The sequence below is a fragment of the Garra rufa genome, chromosome 1 (assembly GCF_049309525.1).
Source record: "Garra rufa chromosome 1, GarRuf1.0, whole genome shotgun sequence".
In the NCBI taxonomy this organism is placed as follows: Eukaryota; Metazoa; Chordata; class Actinopteri; order Cypriniformes; family Cyprinidae; genus Garra; species Garra rufa.
Window position 1 is genome coordinate 72,366,167 of NC_133361.1, and position 18,027 is coordinate 72,384,193.

General features: G+C 38.0%; 1 protein-coding gene across 1 annotated transcript; it reads left to right on the top strand.

Moving 5' to 3' along the window:
• The first annotated feature begins 1,189 nt into the window (after window positions 1-1,189).
• On the top strand, window positions 1,190-13,193 carry LOC141338836 (tripartite motif-containing protein 16-like). The gene is made up of 6 exons (XM_073844455.1): window positions 1,190-1,771; window positions 2,243-2,338; window positions 2,441-2,674; window positions 8,459-8,618; window positions 8,763-8,810; window positions 9,196-13,193. Exons 1-6 carry the CDS (start codon window positions 1,190-1,192, stop codon window positions 9,708-9,710), a joined length of 1,635 nt encoding a protein of 544 aa, XP_073700556.1. The 3' UTR covers window positions 9,711-13,193.
• The last annotated feature ends 4,834 nt before the right edge of the window (window positions 13,194-18,027 follow it).

The following is an 18,027-nucleotide window of genomic DNA, read 5'->3' on the forward strand; positions in this document are numbered from 1 at the left end:
TGTTAAAAATGTATGGGGCAAGGGACCAACTAATGAAAACACTGACAACTATAATGGTTGCTTAAAAATTGTGATTTTCTCCTTTGGTGATTCTGCTTGTTAACATCAGGTGTCTTCGATAATGATCAATCATCACTTACTTAATCACTAATTATCTCATTAACTTTAACTCTGCTTCAGTGTTCATTTAACACTCTGATTTTAACACTTTCACACTCTTGAGTGTGGACTTAAATAAACTCCCAGGAGAGTTGATTTAACACTGGGCTTTTTGCTGCGTACAAGACCATCGGCAAGCAGGTTGGTGAGAAGGTGACAACATTTGGTGCGATTATTCACAAATGAAAGCACACAAAATAACTGTCAATCTCCCTCGGTCTGGGGCTCCATGCAAGATCTCACCTCGTGGAGTTTCAATGATCATAAGAACGTTGAGGAATCAGCCCAGAACTACACGGGAGGATCTTGTCAATGATCTCAAGGCAGCTGAGACCATAGTTACCAAAAAAATACTTGTTAACACACTACACCGTAAAGGACTGAAATCTTTCAGCACCCGCGAGGTCCCCCTGCTCGAGAAAGCACATGCACAGACCCTCGAACACCTGCCAAATCACCATTTATAAAGGCAGCCCTCTTTCTCCTGATACATTCCTGGATACCGTCAGTAATATACGGAAAGGTCTGTAAATCTGGACACAATTTTCAGTCCTGCCCTTGATAGCATACGTACATCTTGGAGGCGTCTATTTGACAATCTGCATTTACATCAGCAAGACGTAGTTTGCTCATCTGCAACACATCTATTGGACGTTTCCTATTAGATGTCTTTAAGATGTTTATGAATTAGAATTCCGTGTTGTATAGTGAATCAAAGTTAACGAATAGTCCGTTTACAATAATATTACATTGTTCTGACCAATGCGCGTATACAGTGCTGTGTTCAAGTGTCATAACACTCTTGAGAAACTTTTGCTTTTATTGAAAGCTATGTGCTTTGCTCTGTCTGGTTTGCTCAGATCAATTGTAGTCGCATTACAAAATGAAAGACCACAAAAGAAAGAGTGCAGCATCAGCACTGCAAAGATACGTTTACCTCATTACAAAAAATGGTGAAAAAAGGTTCCCGACCCCTGCTTTAAGTGTATTTGAACTAATACGTGTTTGTATCTTTTTCTGTTGATACAGAATGGCAAAACAAATGGCAGAATCCAGAATTTCAGTGGACAGAAATGAGTTCATGTGTTCAGTGTGTCTGGATCTCCTGCAGGATCCAGTGACAATCCAGTGTGGACACAGTTACTGTAAGAGCTGTATTACAGACTGCTGGAATAAGGAGAGGGTCTACAGCTGCCCTCAGTGCAGACAGACCTTCAATCCAAGACCTGCTTTAGCTAGAAACACTATGCTGGCTGAAGTGGTGGACAAACTGAAAAAGACTCAACTTCCTGCTGACTGTGACGCTGGAGCTGGAGATGTGCAGTGTGACGTCTGTACTGGAAGAAAATACAAAGCCGTCAAGTCCTGTCTGGTGTGTCTGAACTCTTACTGTCAATCTCACCTTGAACAACATGAGAGTTGGTTTAAAGGAAAGAGACACAATTTGACTGATGCCACTAGACGACTGCAGGAGATGATCTGCCATGAACACGATAAACAGCTGGACATGTACTGCATCACTGACCAACAATGCATTTGTGTGCTGTGTGTGAAATATGAACATAAAAACCACGACACTGTGTCAGCTGCAGCACAGAGATCAGAAATACAGGTATGAGGTTAAAACTAGACTGATTAAATAATACTGATTCAATACTGGTTTATTTGCTTCGCATAGTGCATTGGACTTTAAAGAAAATATGGTAAAAAAGTGTTGTAAACTTATTTATTGAAACAATCATTGGTAAAATAGGTTTGTTAACGCAACATGTAATGGAGTATTCACCCATTGTTTAAAAAAATTAAGGAATGAAGCAAGTTAAACATGCAATGACAGACACGCAAACATTTTCTATTCTGTAAATCTGTCTGAATCCAGATGATTATAGCTTAACTTGGAGTTTGGTTTCTGGATATAAATGTGATGCCTGTCCTCATGTAAATTCCATTTTTGTGATTTATGAGTATGATTTTTATGAATACTTTAATATTTTACTGTAGTGACCCAGTCATGAGTTTATTTTCTGTTTTGAGCTTTGTTGTAGTTTTATGCAACATTTACTGTTATTCATTTGCACTTCAGAAACACCTAAAGGGGACGCAGAGAAGGTTCCAGCAGACAATCCAGCAGAGAGAGAAAGATCTACAGCAGCTGAGAGAGGCTGTGGAGTCTCATAAGGTGAGTCTGGAGAAGAAAAGAAGTTTGTCTCAGTCTCAGTTCAGACTCTTCTCCTTCATTCCCATTAAAGCTAACTGTGTGATTGTGATGTGTGTCCAACAGCGCTCTGCACAGACAGAAGTGGAGGACTGTGAGAAGATCTTTACTGAGCTCATCCGCTCCATTGAGAGAAGCCGCTCTGAGCTGATACGACTGATCAGAGATCAGGAAACAACTGCAGTGAGTCGAGCTGAAGGACGAGTAGAGCGACTGGAGCAGGAGATTGATGATCTGAAGAGGAAAGACGCTGAGCTAAAGAAGCTTTCAAACACACAGGATCACATCCAGTTCCTGCAGGTAACAGAGATCTAGAAGAACAGCATCATAGTGGACTTGAGCCAGATCCTGCTGTGACTAAGGTTGGGTGTCTTTTGATTGGGTATAGTTTGATTCCAATTTTGTTTATCTATTCTGATTCTTAGATTGTGACTTTGTACAAAGCATTCTGTTGTAGCTGAATAACAAGCAAAACTCAGCAGTATACAGAACACTTAGGGGGGGGGGGGCGCTATGGAGATCGCTGTTAGTGTGACTCGTGTCTGAAGCCTTCATACAAAAATGACAATAGCATTAGCCAGCAACAGCCTATGATGTCACTTATGGCATGACTCGTCACCGCCGGCACGACCATAGTATAAAAGGGCGCCGGTGGAACACGACATGAAGTTGGTACTTAGTGCTTGCGTTTTTGATAGCATGCTCTTCCCTCAACATGGCAGTGTTGGTATAATCATTCCCCATAGTGCCCCCTAGAAGATGCAGTTCGATGGTCCCTCGAAAGGGAACATCTCAGGATACGTATATAACCATGGTTACAAGGGAACGAGACACTGTGTCCTCTAGTCTCATTGCCATGCTTCGGACGTAAGCTTCAGACAAAGACCCAAATGTTGTGTTTTACCAGAGCTCTTTTATACTATGATCATGCAGGTGATGCGTCATAGGCTGTTGCCACCCTGTGCTATTGTTGTTTTTGTATGTAGGCTTCAGGCTAGAGACCTGCAGTTCTGCGGGACCCAATGCACCGAGTACGGCACGGGACAAGATTTGATGGGTGAATGCGGGTGTGGGCGGTAAGGTCATCATGTATGTGCGGGACTCCCGCAAAATGGAAATATCTTAAAATTAAGATAATAGCCATCCTGCGGCGCGAAACGCGCGAATGAAGCGGCGCGCATTGAGCGTTTCAAGCGATTGCCGCGCCATTCGCGCGAGTTCAAAAATCTGAACTTTGGCGAAAATCCGCGCCGCGTTAACCAATCAGGAGCTTGCTCTAGTAGTGACGGAGGCAGAAATCCGAAACAACAATGGCGGACAAAATCACCGTTGCGGTCTGTGGTTACTCGGAGCTGTATGATACATCTTTGGACTTTCGTAGAAACAGGAATAAAAAGGATCTTCCTAGGAAGAAAGTGAGTGAAGAGGTCGGACAATCTGGTTAGTTTTAAAAAACGCTCTTTACTCAATTTGACCTACATATACATACATATTGAGACTACAAGCAAGCTAAAGCTGGCAAATTGAGCTCATTCACCTATTTTACAACTACTTTCCCGCTGACGAGTGGCAGAAGCCCCTCCCATGACGCGAATTCGCGTCTGTTGTGAAGAAAATGTCACGCGCGAATGACGCGAGTAAACTCAAATGTTCAAGCGTTCAACTACGCGCGAATAGCGCTTTTTTTCCGCGCAAGTCGCGTCCGGTGTGAACGCACCATTAGAAGAGCTGTAGTCACTGACATGACCGATACAATTGTGAAATACGGTTGCACAGTGACAACTGACATCTGGACTATCGAAAAACGAAAAATCGAAAAAACTCTTTCCTATCAGCCACAATGCAGTCAGTGGAAACAAGGTGGAATTCACATTTCGAAATGCTAGATTCTGTGTTTCAACAGTATGATGACATCGCAACAATCCTGTTTGACAAAGTATCGTGCATCAGCAAAAATAATCTTAAAACCCTGGTGACGTTTTTGAAGCCATCCAAAGACACAACCAATGACTTTGAGTCAGACAATACTGCCTTGAGTGCGGCTCTTCTGCCGTGGTCCATAAAACTAAGAAACCACTGCGAGGAAGCAATGACTGACTGCATTCTCGCTTAAATTGCATCAACTTGTGTGCCACGTCTGGACAAATTAATGTCGATGAAAAGTTTGGCACCAAATGGAATTCACATGCTTTACAAAATAGCAACATTCCTCACTCCCAAACTGCATCAGTTAAAGATGATGGATGATAATGGAAGACAAGCTGTTATTCGTGCAGTCAAAGTGCTAGTTGGTGAGTTGGGGTTTGATGTAAACAGAGAAGAAAACCTACCGCCACCAGCTAAGAAGTCTGCTTTTCATGACTTGGGAGGATTGGGAGGATGCAGATGATACCATCGATAGCGACGTGTCAATCGATTCCAAAAGAGCGGGATATTTAAAGGTCAAGTTGGATGGATCAGAAGCACACGGGCCCAAGGATGTCCTCCAGTTATGGAAAAGACGATGTCAAGAATTTCCGAGATTGAGCAAATTAACATGCATGTACTTTGTATTCCAGCTTCCAGCTTCTTTCATCAGTGAATGACATGCTATTCATGCATGGACACATTAAGTAGGCCTACATTTTTTTAGTTAATTCAGTTTATTTTTATTTATTTAGCTAAATATTGAAAATTGGCCTGTTTTTATTTATTGAGAAATAGGGATAACTTATGTTTAAAGTTTGGACATTGCTGAAGGCAAAAAGGCTAACACACGTTCTGAAGCAGTATTATGCCAAATGCTTTTCTGTTTGACCAATTGAGAAATCCACGTTTATTATAATTTTGTTTCATTGCAAAATTATTAGCCTATTTCTAACTGTTCTGGCTGTATTTTTATGTTCTGAAAAGCTCCTTGTTCGTGTCCATGTTCATCATTCCATTTAATTAAATTTAAGCAAAACTAAACATATTTGTTTATTTTCCGTTTATTTTTTATTTATATTTAAAAGGGAAGCAAGTGAAACAAATAACAGAGTAGCGAGTAGCAGTACCTGCGGGCTTTTGCAGGCGGGAGCAGGACAAAACTAGAATACTGTGGGCGGGAGCAGGAAAAAAAAAAGTACATACAACTGAACACATTTAAGGTACAGAAATTACAATTTTTAATTTGCCTAAATTATCTTCTGATTTATAATGTTACAGTAAAATCAGTTAACTGGATGGCACCAATTGGCACCAATCCAGATTTTCTTTTTTATGCATTTTATTTGATCTTTTATATAAGCATCAAATTTGCGGTAATATTAACCAAAATCAAGTTCAATCTTAAAATCTTTTCAAATTGATTTTTATTTTTATAACCATTTGCCTGTAAAACACAGGGATTTGAGTGTGAAGTCCCAAAACAGGAAGTGATGCTGTATATTAGCAATGCTTCAGCTTGTTAAAAAACAAACAAAACCTGGCCTTGAAACTGTCACCAACCTCTCAAAAATTATAAATGGCTTTAAACAGCTTTTCCTTAGCATATCTACTCAAACCTACTATTGATCTGTTGACTTATCAAAATTAATATTTAGGTTAAGTCATGCAAACTATTTACTAAAAAGTCACATATAGCATTGCTGAAAATTGTAGCTTTCATGTGATATAACGAATATGAGGAAAATGTAGCTGATGCTGTCAAAGATCTGGACTGAGATGAGTTACAAAAGATAAGTTAACAAGAACTGCACAAATCTTATATTAGTACAGGTTATTGGGTGAAATATGGGGCTGATGAGTTCCCTTTAGATATGGTTTACTCACATTGCATGAATTTAATGCTATGGGGTTCTCTAAAATACTGAAGCTGATTTGATAACATTTGTATAACTGCACAAACAAATAGCATTCAGCTTACCAAAACAGGCAAGGCATGAAGACCATCTCCTTCAGCATGAAGGTCATCTTGTTACATATTAGTTTAGCTCAAAGGGAATTGATTATGATTCAATAGGGAATTTGAACAGAATTGCTGTTTTACGGCTGTTCAGAGTCGGTGCGCGATTCATGAAATGAGCCGTATAACATAACTCTGCAATGGATATTACTATCCAGAATATAGTGAAAACACTATATGTTAGCACAGTAGCAAGATCGGCAGTTTAAGACATTAACTTGTAAGCACAAAACACAAGATACTTCTCTTTTATATTAAAAATAAGATTTTATTGGATAAACCTAAGACATATAAACTAATCTAACACAAACACACACATTCACACAGATTGCGGAAGAGAGAAAATGAGGAAAGAATGAGTTTAAAGGAATGAAAATATGAAGTCCCAAGTTTATAGCAATATGTGCAATTGCTTAGACCTGAACAACCATCAATCACTTAATTAACTCTCGTATTGAGTCTCTCAATGAGGCTATTAAACTTTATATCAAATGCACCAGTTCAGCTAGAATCTGGAGGTTGTACTTGCGTTGCCTTTGTGTTAAGGGAATTCCTTTCGTCGCGTCATTTCAGAAAGGGGGTTTTCCCAAGGTTGCTGATTGGTTGGAAGTTCTGTGGTCGTTCGATGTGAAGTCTTGGGTGTTGGCTGATGATGCGGAGTTGTGCGCTTAACTAGAGCACGAAACTCTCAACGGAAAGAAATAAAAGAATTAAGGTAAAAGACAGAAGTGTAACAATCTCCTCATGTTTCCTTTAGAGGAGCAGCTGGCATGTAGGCCAGGGAGCGTTCAAAGAACGCTAAACAGCAGCGTCGAAACGCGGCGGCACGAAGAAGCGCAAACGAGTAAGAGTGAGAGTTATTTGATGGTGTCCTGAGTATATAAACTCAGCATTTGGACACATCCCAAATGGTGTCTTGACCAATTAAAACATTATCCTAAGTCGGGGTACTGCTGGTTTCTCCTCCCAAAACATAAATCAGTCCTGGGGTCCCAATTTTCCTGCTCTTTGCAGAGTCAAATTGTGGACGTGATTTCTATAACAAGACTATAATACATTTTACAAAGAATTGAATTATAGAAACATTTCAAGAATGCAATTTCAAGCTCAGGCATACCAAACACCAATATAAACCATTGAGCTATTCAATAGTTATTAAAAGGGACATTCACAATGTGTGGGTTACCTAAATGATAGGAAGTTATGCATAGAAATGATGAGTTGCTCATAAGTTCTTTTAGCATCATTTTAGGCGCATTTATACATGAAAAGGCAGTTTTCTGTGCCGTATTGGGAACGTGATGGTATGTTCTCTGAGCTGGAAGGTCAAAAGGTTAGGGAAGGAATCTCTGTCTCTGTCCTGAGTGGGGGAGCCCACCAACCAAAATCTCTAATGATTTTCCTCATGTGATGTTCATGATGTGCATTTGACCATTAATCTTGGTTACTTGCCCTGAATTTGACAAGTGTCCTTGTGTGTTAATGTTGCAAGTTGTTCAAAGCTTCCAGTTGGTTAGACTTGATTCAGGCTGGCTGGCGTCAGGGTATCAAATGACACAATTTACGACGGGGTCTTATCATGCTGGGCCTCTTGTGGAATTTGGGTCTGTAGAAAAAACTTCTAATCGAATCGCCTGAATTGTCTGATTCGCGCTGAGATGCTACAATCTCCTTGCTGGCTTCCAAAGAAAGAAATTGAAGAAGGTTACTACTTGGCATAGAAAAGCCCCAGTTGTGGAGAGATGCTCACTCAAGCGGCGCATCTTGCAATTTTCACCCTGTTAGAGCAAATTTTTAACACTGTTTGTTGCAAAATGTCATGCCACAAGTGTGGCACATGCAAAGCTCCCTTGTGTCCACTTGCAGCACAGCACTGTTGGATTTTGTTCCCCATAGCACTAAGTTAACACAATGTGAATGAACCACATCTAAAGAGAATGCTCCGGTTACTAACTTTGGTTCTCTGAGATAACAGGAACAAGCCCTGTGTAGACAACACTGTCAGTTATTTATGCAAATGTCCCCACATTTATCAAATCAAGTTTCATTATTTCAGAGATACCAAGTTTCCCAGTAGTGTTAAGGCAATGTTTGTACCCATTAACAGGGAACCGAGGTTACGTTAATAACCAGGGTGTTTTTATTTCTGTTTTTGGTAGAGTTTCCAGTCTCTCTCAGCACCTCCTGAATCTACAGACATAAATGACAACCCCTTCCGTTCTCTCTTCTCTTTTGATGGTCTGAGAGAATCTGTCTGTCAGCTGAAAGACAAACTGGATGATTTCTGCAAAGAAGAGCTTAAGAAGATCTCTGACACAGGTAAAACCTTGGAGATTTATCTGTCAGAAATGAGCCTATCATCTCATTTCATGTAGAACATCCTATTAGAAATGTATTAGGAAAGGATTCAGGAATCATTTTCTCTTGACAAGAATCACACTGTTCATGTCTTGGTTTCCACAGTCACATTCATCCACATTGTTCCGAGGACCAGGAATGACTTCCTACAATGTAAGTCAATGAGAAAACAAGCAGAAAACCTCACTGATTGTGTTCATGTTCTTCCTGTAAAGGAGAAAGTAGATTTTAGTAATTGATGTAAATGATAGTTTGCTCAGGATCCCTGCTGAAAAAAAAACAGCTAAAACCAGCCGAGGCTGGTTGGCTGGTCTTAGCTGTTCAACAGGCTGGTTTTAGAGGGGTTTTTCGCCACTTTCCCAGCTGGGAGACCAGCTAAGACCAGCCAACCAGCCTAGGCTGGTTTTAGCTGTTTTTTTTTTTTAGCAGGGATATCAGGGTCAGCTGTACTAAAACACTGATCAACGTTAAGATTTCAGATACATGAAAACATTAATAATTCATAGTTCTTGATTCTAATGTGTTTTATCTCTATCAGACTCCCATCAGCTCACTTTGGATTTGAACACAATAAATAAACATCTCCGTCTGTCTGAGAGGAACAGAGTGATCGCTAACACTGATAAAGCGCAGCCATATCCTGATCATCCGGACAGATTTGATCAGTGGTTTCAGGTGTTGTGTAGAGAGAGAGTGTGTGGACGCTGTTACTGGGAGATTGAGTGGAGTGGTGATGTGTTTATATCAGTGTCATATAAGAGCATTAACAGGAAACGAGTGGGTAAGGAGTGTGCGTTTGGACATAATGATGAGTCCTGGAGTTTGAGCTGCACTCCCTCCAGATATTCATTCATACACAATAACATTGAGACTAAACTCCCTAAAATGTCCAGCCATAGAATAGGAGTGTATGTGGATCATAATGCTGGAACTCTGTCCTTATACAGCATCTCTGACACAATGAGCCTCATCCACACAGTCCAGACCACATTCACTCAGACGCTCTATCCTGGGTTTAGGGTTGGTTCTGGGTCATCAGTAAAACTGTGTTAATGAATAAGAATAGACTTAGGAAAGATTCTACCCATAATACTGAGCTGCATGATAAATCAGTGACAGTAAAATGTTATAGACTGTCTCCATTTTTGTTCATTACGTTAATACTACAAATTGACTTCTATTACTGAAGTAACATGTCAGAATACATATATAATAAATCCTCATATAGACAGGCTAATTTAACACTGAGTGCGGACTCATAAACACTGAAGCAGTGTTAAAGCTTATGACATAATTGATTAATTAAGTGTTGATTAACCATTATTGAAGACACCTGTTAACAAGCATCGAAATTTGAATCTTACAATTATAGTGGTCAGTGTTTGCATTAGTTAGCATGTTGGCCCTTATATCTTTAACATCAGATTTTGTTTGTTTACTTTAACAGTAATAGCAGTAAAACCCTAAGAGCAAAAGTCATCTGGTGGTGGTGGTGGTGATTATGTTTCAACATATTATTTATTTGATCTGAATCATTAAACACACGGAGTCTAGTCTCTGAGTTGTGTTTCCTTTATTAAGTATAACAGTCTAGTAATTCCACAACAAAAGATCCTGTATTTTCCACGCATTTGGGAAAGGTTTTGTTACAAGCAGTTTTGATTAAAAAACTTTGAAAAAGTCTTTCTTTTAGTTTTGATTGGCTGCAACATACTTTTTTGATGGCCACCGTTGTTGTGATTCTCACACTGACTCTTGATGTCTGTGTCTAAAATAAAGCTGTTTTTTTTAATCATATGTCTGTCTATGCTGATAATGCCAGATCTTATATTGTTTAAAATGTTGACATATTTATCTGTCTATCCAATGTTAAAGATTTAAGGGTCAAGTTCCCAACTAATGCAAACACTGACCAATAAAATGGTAACATTTAGATTTTCTCCTTTGGTGGTTCTGCTTACTAACATCAGGTGTCTTCAATCATGGTCAATCATCACTTAAAGGTGCCATAGAATGCATTGATACAATATTTTAAATTGATCTCTGATATCTACATAGAAGGTATATGGCATAGGAATAGGCAAAAATTCTCTAGAAACGGTTTTACAAGTCCATTACAAGTACAACTCTAGGATTTGTCCCTAGAATGAAATGGTCTATTATTACCTTATTTGGAAGGTTCATGAATTAATAATAATGATCTCTGTTCTGATTGGCTGTTTCAAAGAGCGGCTCATTTCAGTAGCTCACACATGGAGGAAAATATATATTTAATCACAGAGCTCGAGGCCGCTATTAATATGCGGGTAATTGAAACTGCCGCTTTGTATGCACGATCATTTTACTTTTACTTCTGTGATCGCACATGCTCTGTGTAACGTTATACTACAGCGGCAGTACTTGCCACAAGTTTAGATGCTTGTTAGTGATACTCAGGATCTGTAAATCATTCGCCATCATCCGCGCAGTCATCTCTCCGTTTATGGGGTAAGTGAAATCTTATGTACTGTAATGTAACAGGCTACCGCTAGCAATAAGCTAATCATATCCCTTATTTGTTTTCCGTGCCTTTCTGAGTACAAACACCAACCCATCCCTGCACTTAACATCTCCTGCACAACCTGGAACATAACATTTATTCCTGTGATCTGCCATTTTCGCTATTGTCCTCGCTTTGTTTTTTTGTTTTTTTTTCACAATAGCCTAGCTGCAGAACTTCTGGTGATTCCGCTATGCAAATGTTAGGGGCATAACTATTAATGATCCTGAGACTATTACGTCACAGTCGCTGTTATGTTAGGATTAACCTATTTTATTAGCCCTGGTCTTTTGCAAACAACAGATTTATATAAGAAGGAGGAAATGATGGTGTTTAAGACTCATGGTATGTCATGTCCATGTAAGGAACTGTTATTATTCAACTTTGCCAAGCTAAATACAATTTTCTATTCTATGGCACCTTTAATTAATCACCCAATTATCTCATTAACTTTAACTCTGTTTCAGTGTTTATATGAGTCCACACTCAAGAGTGTTAAATTAAATTAGAATATGGATTGACCATCCATAAAAAATCCATACCTCTGGACCCTGTTGTGTTCATGGAATTAGTGATTTAGTTTTTATTGTGGTGTCACATTGTCATGACTTGATACTACAGATCACTTGATAATTATCATGATTTTTATTGGGTTTCTACACAGGGAACCATTTTAGAAGATTGTAGAAGCTGAAATGTTATGCCGAGTTCAGACTACACGATTTTAGCCCCCATGACTGTTTTTGAGAAATCGCCGACAAAATGACCGAAATCACAGGCAAATCGGTGCTTGTTCACGCGAGTGACAATCACACAGTGTGAACTATCAAAGAAGCAATCTGAGAGAATCGCCAACGAGTCGCCGACACCCATGAGATATTTGGCATGCTAAATATCTGGACCTGTCAGCGATTTAAAATCATGCCGTGTGAAATGTGTTCTGACTGAAAATAACATCGGCGATTACCTACAGCCAATGAGAGAGCAACATCCAGGTCAGCGGGAAGTTGGGGAGGAGTTACAAAGGTATAGACCACAATATCAACCAGCATGGCTTCCGTTCAGAAAAGGGCTTCTTTTCTGTCTATTTGGACCCAAGTAATGGCAGGTAATTTGGCAGGAGCACCCGTGTCTGTTTGACGTGTCATCTGAGCTGTACCACAACCTGGTAAAAAAAAAAAAGAAAAAAGTTGGAGAGAAATTGCTAATTCCCTTTAACAGCCAGGTGAGCAAAATAAGTCAATTTTCTACCACGCTAAGGGCTTCTTTCCCATTATGTAGTTAATAACAGAAGATATACTACGTGATGAAAAAATGCTAAACTATATTATAGTGTTTTTTAACCATATTATAGTTAATATACTACAGTAAATTGTAGTATACCTCAGTATTTACTATAGTTTAACAATTGACTATAGTTAATATTACAGTATGATGTAATATAAATTAACAAATTGTAGTAAATACTATATTTCAATTTACTGTAATATCTTTACTATAATATGGTTAAAAAACAATATAGTATTTACTAGAGTAACCTTTTTTTCATGCCTTTACAAATATGTCTACACATCATATTCTGGTACGTCCCAGTCTCACATGACTCTGGTCTTGCACTTGTTTCCATGTCACTTCTCGCGTGTGTTTGGTTGTGAGATGTAGTTTGCGGACCAGGACAAAGTTGCCGGCGATTCTTCTTATTGTAAAGTCATGCAGGGTCTGTGACGCGATTACTTTGAAAATTGTGCAGTCTGAACTCGGCTTTAGACAACAGCTACATACACAAAAAATTATATATGAAAAATACAAAGTATAACCAGTAAATATCCTGCTAATAAATATGTAATTGTATTGTACTGATTCTCCTGAAGTACTGCTGTCCATATGTCCTGACCTTTAAACTTTCAAATATTTTAAAATGTCTTTTTATTTGATCAGCTGTATCATATTTGAATAAATATTACTACTATATATATCTATAAATATTAAACAAATTATATTAAGCTCATTATTATTACTTATTTCTATCCATCCATTTCTATCTCTCATAATCTTACAAGACTGTTTTCGATATTGCATCGTGAATTAAATTGAATTACTTCTTTACTTGTCATAGTAACATTAAAATGAATGTAACTAATATCTATGTACTCTACAATGGAATTTTTAAAGTATCAAAATAGGGACTTCCGGTTAACGTGTGAGGAGTAGCTGCGTCTCGCCCACGCTCCCACAGTTTTCTTTATAAAGCTTCTTTTTTTGGCCCATCAGCTATTTACCAAACCATTATATTAGTCAGTCTACTACTGTGAAATGTTCTGGGTGTTCAACACTAGGAAAGACGAAGTTAAAAAAGACGAAGCACAGGCTAGCGGGAGCTTAGCCGACATTGCTACTTTGACGACTTTGACACTGTCTTCCGAATTTAAACCGGCGTTTTCCACCTCATCGCGCCCTTACAGCGAAACCAAAGCTGGGGGAGAGACCTCGATCTGTGATTATTCGCTTTCATAAGTTCCAGACCAAGGATTTGGTTATTCGCCAAGCCCGCAAGCAAAGAGGAAAGCTTCTCAGCTTTGGTACTCAGATATTCATCAATAAGGACTATAGTCCCGAAATGCGTGCCAAATATTGAGTTGTGATGAAGGAACTATACACGCTGGGTCTGAGACCATCTCTTCACTACCCATCCAGGCTTTTCATCACTACATCGGACAGTAAGAAGAAGCAGTTGTCGTCAGTTCAGGAGGCCAGTGAGTTTCTTAAAGCCCATCGGCGTGAGACGACAGAAGCTACATGAGCAATAATTATTTTTACTTCTCGAGAACATTAACCCGATGCTGTGTTTTGGAGTCTCACTTGGCACTAACCATCTTACTTCTGGGTGATCTTAAGACTGACAAGATTGTAACTTTATATACCTACCACTGCCTAGAAGAAGTGTTATGTAGAGCGGTCACTTTTATATGTGATTATGCTTTTGTTACTGATCATTTGTTCTTGATCAGTTGTTGCTCTTCATTTATGGGCTAAACTACATAGTTTTGTGGAGCTGGGGTCATTTATGCAATCTCATTAAGAGGTTGATGTGTAGCAGGTTCTTTGCTTGGTTTTGCAATGATAAGTTAGGAATGGGTTTTTAGGATTTGGAATTGGGCTTTTTTTTTCTTCAACCTTGCCTTTTTGTGTTTTATCTTATTCTTTTTGAAATATTTATTTTTTCTTTTATCTTTTTGTACTTTGCCCAGATATAAAACTGTCTTATGGCAGATTGAAAATGCTTAAGACTAAAGAGAGTTCCAGCACTCGTTTCATATCATCAATGTTAAAGGGGTGAATAATGTCAAAATGAGCCATGTTCTGTCTCATCTTCAACACCTTAAAGGTGATGGGGGTTTTTTCGCCAAGAGACCCATCTTAAGACAAGTGATATCCAACGGCTTAAAAGAGCATGGGTGGGCCATCTGTATCAATCAAAGTTTTGTCTATTTATAAAAAAAATCTATTAATACTGCTCAGTGTGTACTATCCCACAATACAGAGTGTTAAATAAATGCTGAAGCAGAGCTGAACTAATAATGTTAACAAGCAGAATTACTGAAGGAAAGAGAAACAGAAAAAAGAAGAGGAGACAAACAGAAACACAACTACAACTGACTTAGTCACAGTCTCAGATGAAATCAACTGAAATAAAACACATGAAATCTCTGAAGATCTCAGCAGAGGAGGATTAAACAGCTCCACAAACATCAGCACCAGCTTCAGTCATTATTAGTCATTACATTTGTCTAAAAAGTTATTATTGAGAACAGAGGTTTAGATGTTATTTTTTAATTTAGTGTTTTCATTTGATCCCACCATTGATGTGATCAGTGTTTGTTTTAGTTGGGTTTTTTTCCTTTTACTTTTCAACATTACTTTTTTTTCTGGATGTTGTAAATGTGTGCTTGGTTAAGACATTTGTTATGGCAAAATAATCCAGAAGAAAACATGATGAGTAGGTTTTACCTGGTTGATGAAAAAAATTTGTAACTGATCTCATTTAAATCAAATCATTGAGATTTCAGATTTCAATCAAATCTGTGGTTGTTTCACATTATCATTTGCTATGTTATATGAGTTGATGTTAGCTTGCAAGATGCAGATGCAAACATTCGTCAAGAATCAGCAAATAAATCTCAACGATGGTGACAATAAACAAAAAGCTTCATGCTGCAGTGCATTCTGGGAGCACCAATCAAAACTCATCCATGGCTCCCATAATACATTGCAACATGAAAAAATGATGCACCTGAATTTTCTTTTATTTACTATTTGCTTTAATTTTTGCTGTTTTTGTTTACTTTTAGTAGCTTGTTTGTAATGTTTAAAGATGTTTATCTGAATATGTTGTTGAATGTCACCGTTGTTGAGATTCATATGCTGATTTTTCATGCCTGTATGGGCCAGAAGCAGCAAGTAAAACATGGCCCTACACAATAGTGATTGGATTTATGGCTCTTTGAGGGGATCCGGATCTTGGCGATCCGTTCCTTTCAAAGAGCCGTTCAAAAGAACGGCTCTTTTTAAATATTTAGTCAGTTTTAAGAAGCCAGTTTGGGGGCATTTCAGTTTATTCTGGAAATAATCACTGGGAGGAATTATGAGGTGAGATTTGTAGTCAAATAATTAAAAAAAAAAAAATATCACACACCAATATCTGAGTTTGAATTATTCTGAAATATTGATTATTACCTCATTTGTCATGTGTGGATTATATTCCATAGGGTTGCACAACATCCCTGTGCTTAGACAGTGGCATCACTATTTTGGATTTACCTTTAGTACAAAGTGTGTTGCTGCATCCCAATTCGCATACTTATACTATGCCCTTAAAGTATGTACATACTTTTGAGTATGTAGCAGAAAAGTAGGCAAGCTTTGGGACATACTACTTCGTCTGTTGCTTAGTTACCTAAATCCTGTCACTGTTTAAACTGCCCTGTCAGTTAATATCATCTACATTTCGTTTAATTTGATTTCCTACCGTATTAGAGAGAAATGAAGAGGCACATTCTTATACTAGTCTTTTATGCCGAGAACTTTGCTCGTGTTTGCATAATGATGCATTTAAAAGTTAATGACCAAACCTATCATTATAAAAGTTCATAATGTTGCTGCACATGAAATATACCATGGATAACATTATTTAAATATTTTTTATTAAGTTACACATTGATTAGTTATCTCAAAAACCCTTTCCGTTGGTAGCGCGCCATGTTTGTAGTTTTTTTTAAACAATTTTTATGCGTGTTTGTAGTTCTAATCGGATCCTTGTTCACCGCGCAATGTGTTGTGGGCAATATTAGCCGTTAGTGCAGGGCTATTCAATTAGATTCATTTGAGGGCCGGATTATCGAACTGGAAATTTGCAGCGGGCCAAGGGGATGGGGGCCGTCCCGATCTTTTTCTAGGGGGCCTATACAATTACACTGAAATGCATTTTCACTAAAATGAACTAATATTACCAACACCAACATCTATAAAAGGTTAAGGTGCTGTCTGTCAATCAATTAAAAAAAAAAAAAAAATCACACATTTTTTTGTAATTATTCATGAATAATCGCATATTTATATATTTATACTGTCATAATTTCACAATGAACCTCTAAATTAAGGTAGAAACAACAAAGTATTTTTAAATATGTGTTTAATAGCATCTTTTTACCAAGTAGCCTATTATTAATGAAGTATTGATTTCAATATTGCTACTGGTGACTCTATTAAATGAATTTTCTCTCAGTTTTACATATTAATTATGTCCATTCAACATTACAGTGGAATTGAAAGCCCAACATTTAATAGGCTCTGAAATATATAACAGCTTTTAATTTAGGTGATTTTAAAACAATCTTCACATAAACTATAAATTGTATATGCATAAAATAGACAGATTATTATTGCCATATACTGGTTATAATCGATATTTTATGTTTTTAATTTTACATAAGTGTTTGTTTACCACAGAGTATATTTTGGCCATCAAGATAACATTCAAATTGGATCATAAGAGCTTTAAAGTGCTTAAAATGGTTGTGCAAAATGCTTGAAAGTCATTGAAAAGTGCTTGAATTTCTCTCTCAAAAGGTTGTACAAACCCTGAAATGAATAATGAAACATTCGACTTTGCTTAAGTTGGTGTGACTTCTGGTTGTCTGACATAGTGTACATCAGCGCTGTTAAAAACAGAATTCTGAGCAGAATTTGAATGATTCTCACTGATCTTTCAGCAACCTTAATTCATTCTGGACAAATTCAAACACTTTTCACTGGATCTCGCAGCACTGTGCAGTAACAGTGTCGCGAAATCAACTTTGGTTCCCGATGCTGTTCTGAGCTTGGACAAGTGTGTTTGCGTTGCGGTCCGAGCTGATAAATGGTCCGCGCTGCGCAGCTCAAATGTGGCGCGCTTTGGTTTCTCTTTCGCTTCGTTTGCCGTTTAATGTTTCTCATATGAAACAGAAATAGCAGCGCTTATAAGTTGAATAACGCGGTGGTCGCGCCATTGCGACCGCTTACAAAATTTAGTCGCACCGGCAGAAAAAATGCGACCATTTTTTTTTTTTTTTCCAACTTTATTTTGCAGTTTTTCATCAACAAACATACAAGCATAGACACAAACAGAGAGGTATCCCCCCACCCACTCCCCCCAAGGCTCTTAAACAAAAATAAGTTAAAATGACAAAAAAAAAAAAAAAAAAAAAAAAAACATAAATACAAAAACAATACAAAAAACATAGACAGGGATCAGGCGAGATGTTTTGAGCATGTTATAGAGTGTTACATACAATT

Coding starts and splice junctions, on each gene's coding strand:
- LOC141338836 (XM_073844455.1), top strand. CDS start 1,190: ATGGCAAAACAAATGGCAGAATCCAGAATTTCAGTGGACAGAAATGAG. Junction 2,339..2,440: donor AGGCTGTGGAGTCTCATAAG/GTGAGTCTGGAG, acceptor TGTGTCCAACAG/CGCTCTGCACAGACAGAAGT. Junction 8,811..9,195: donor CAGGAATGACTTCCTACAAT/GTAAGTCAATGA, acceptor TATCTCTATCAG/ACTCCCATCAGCTCACTTTG.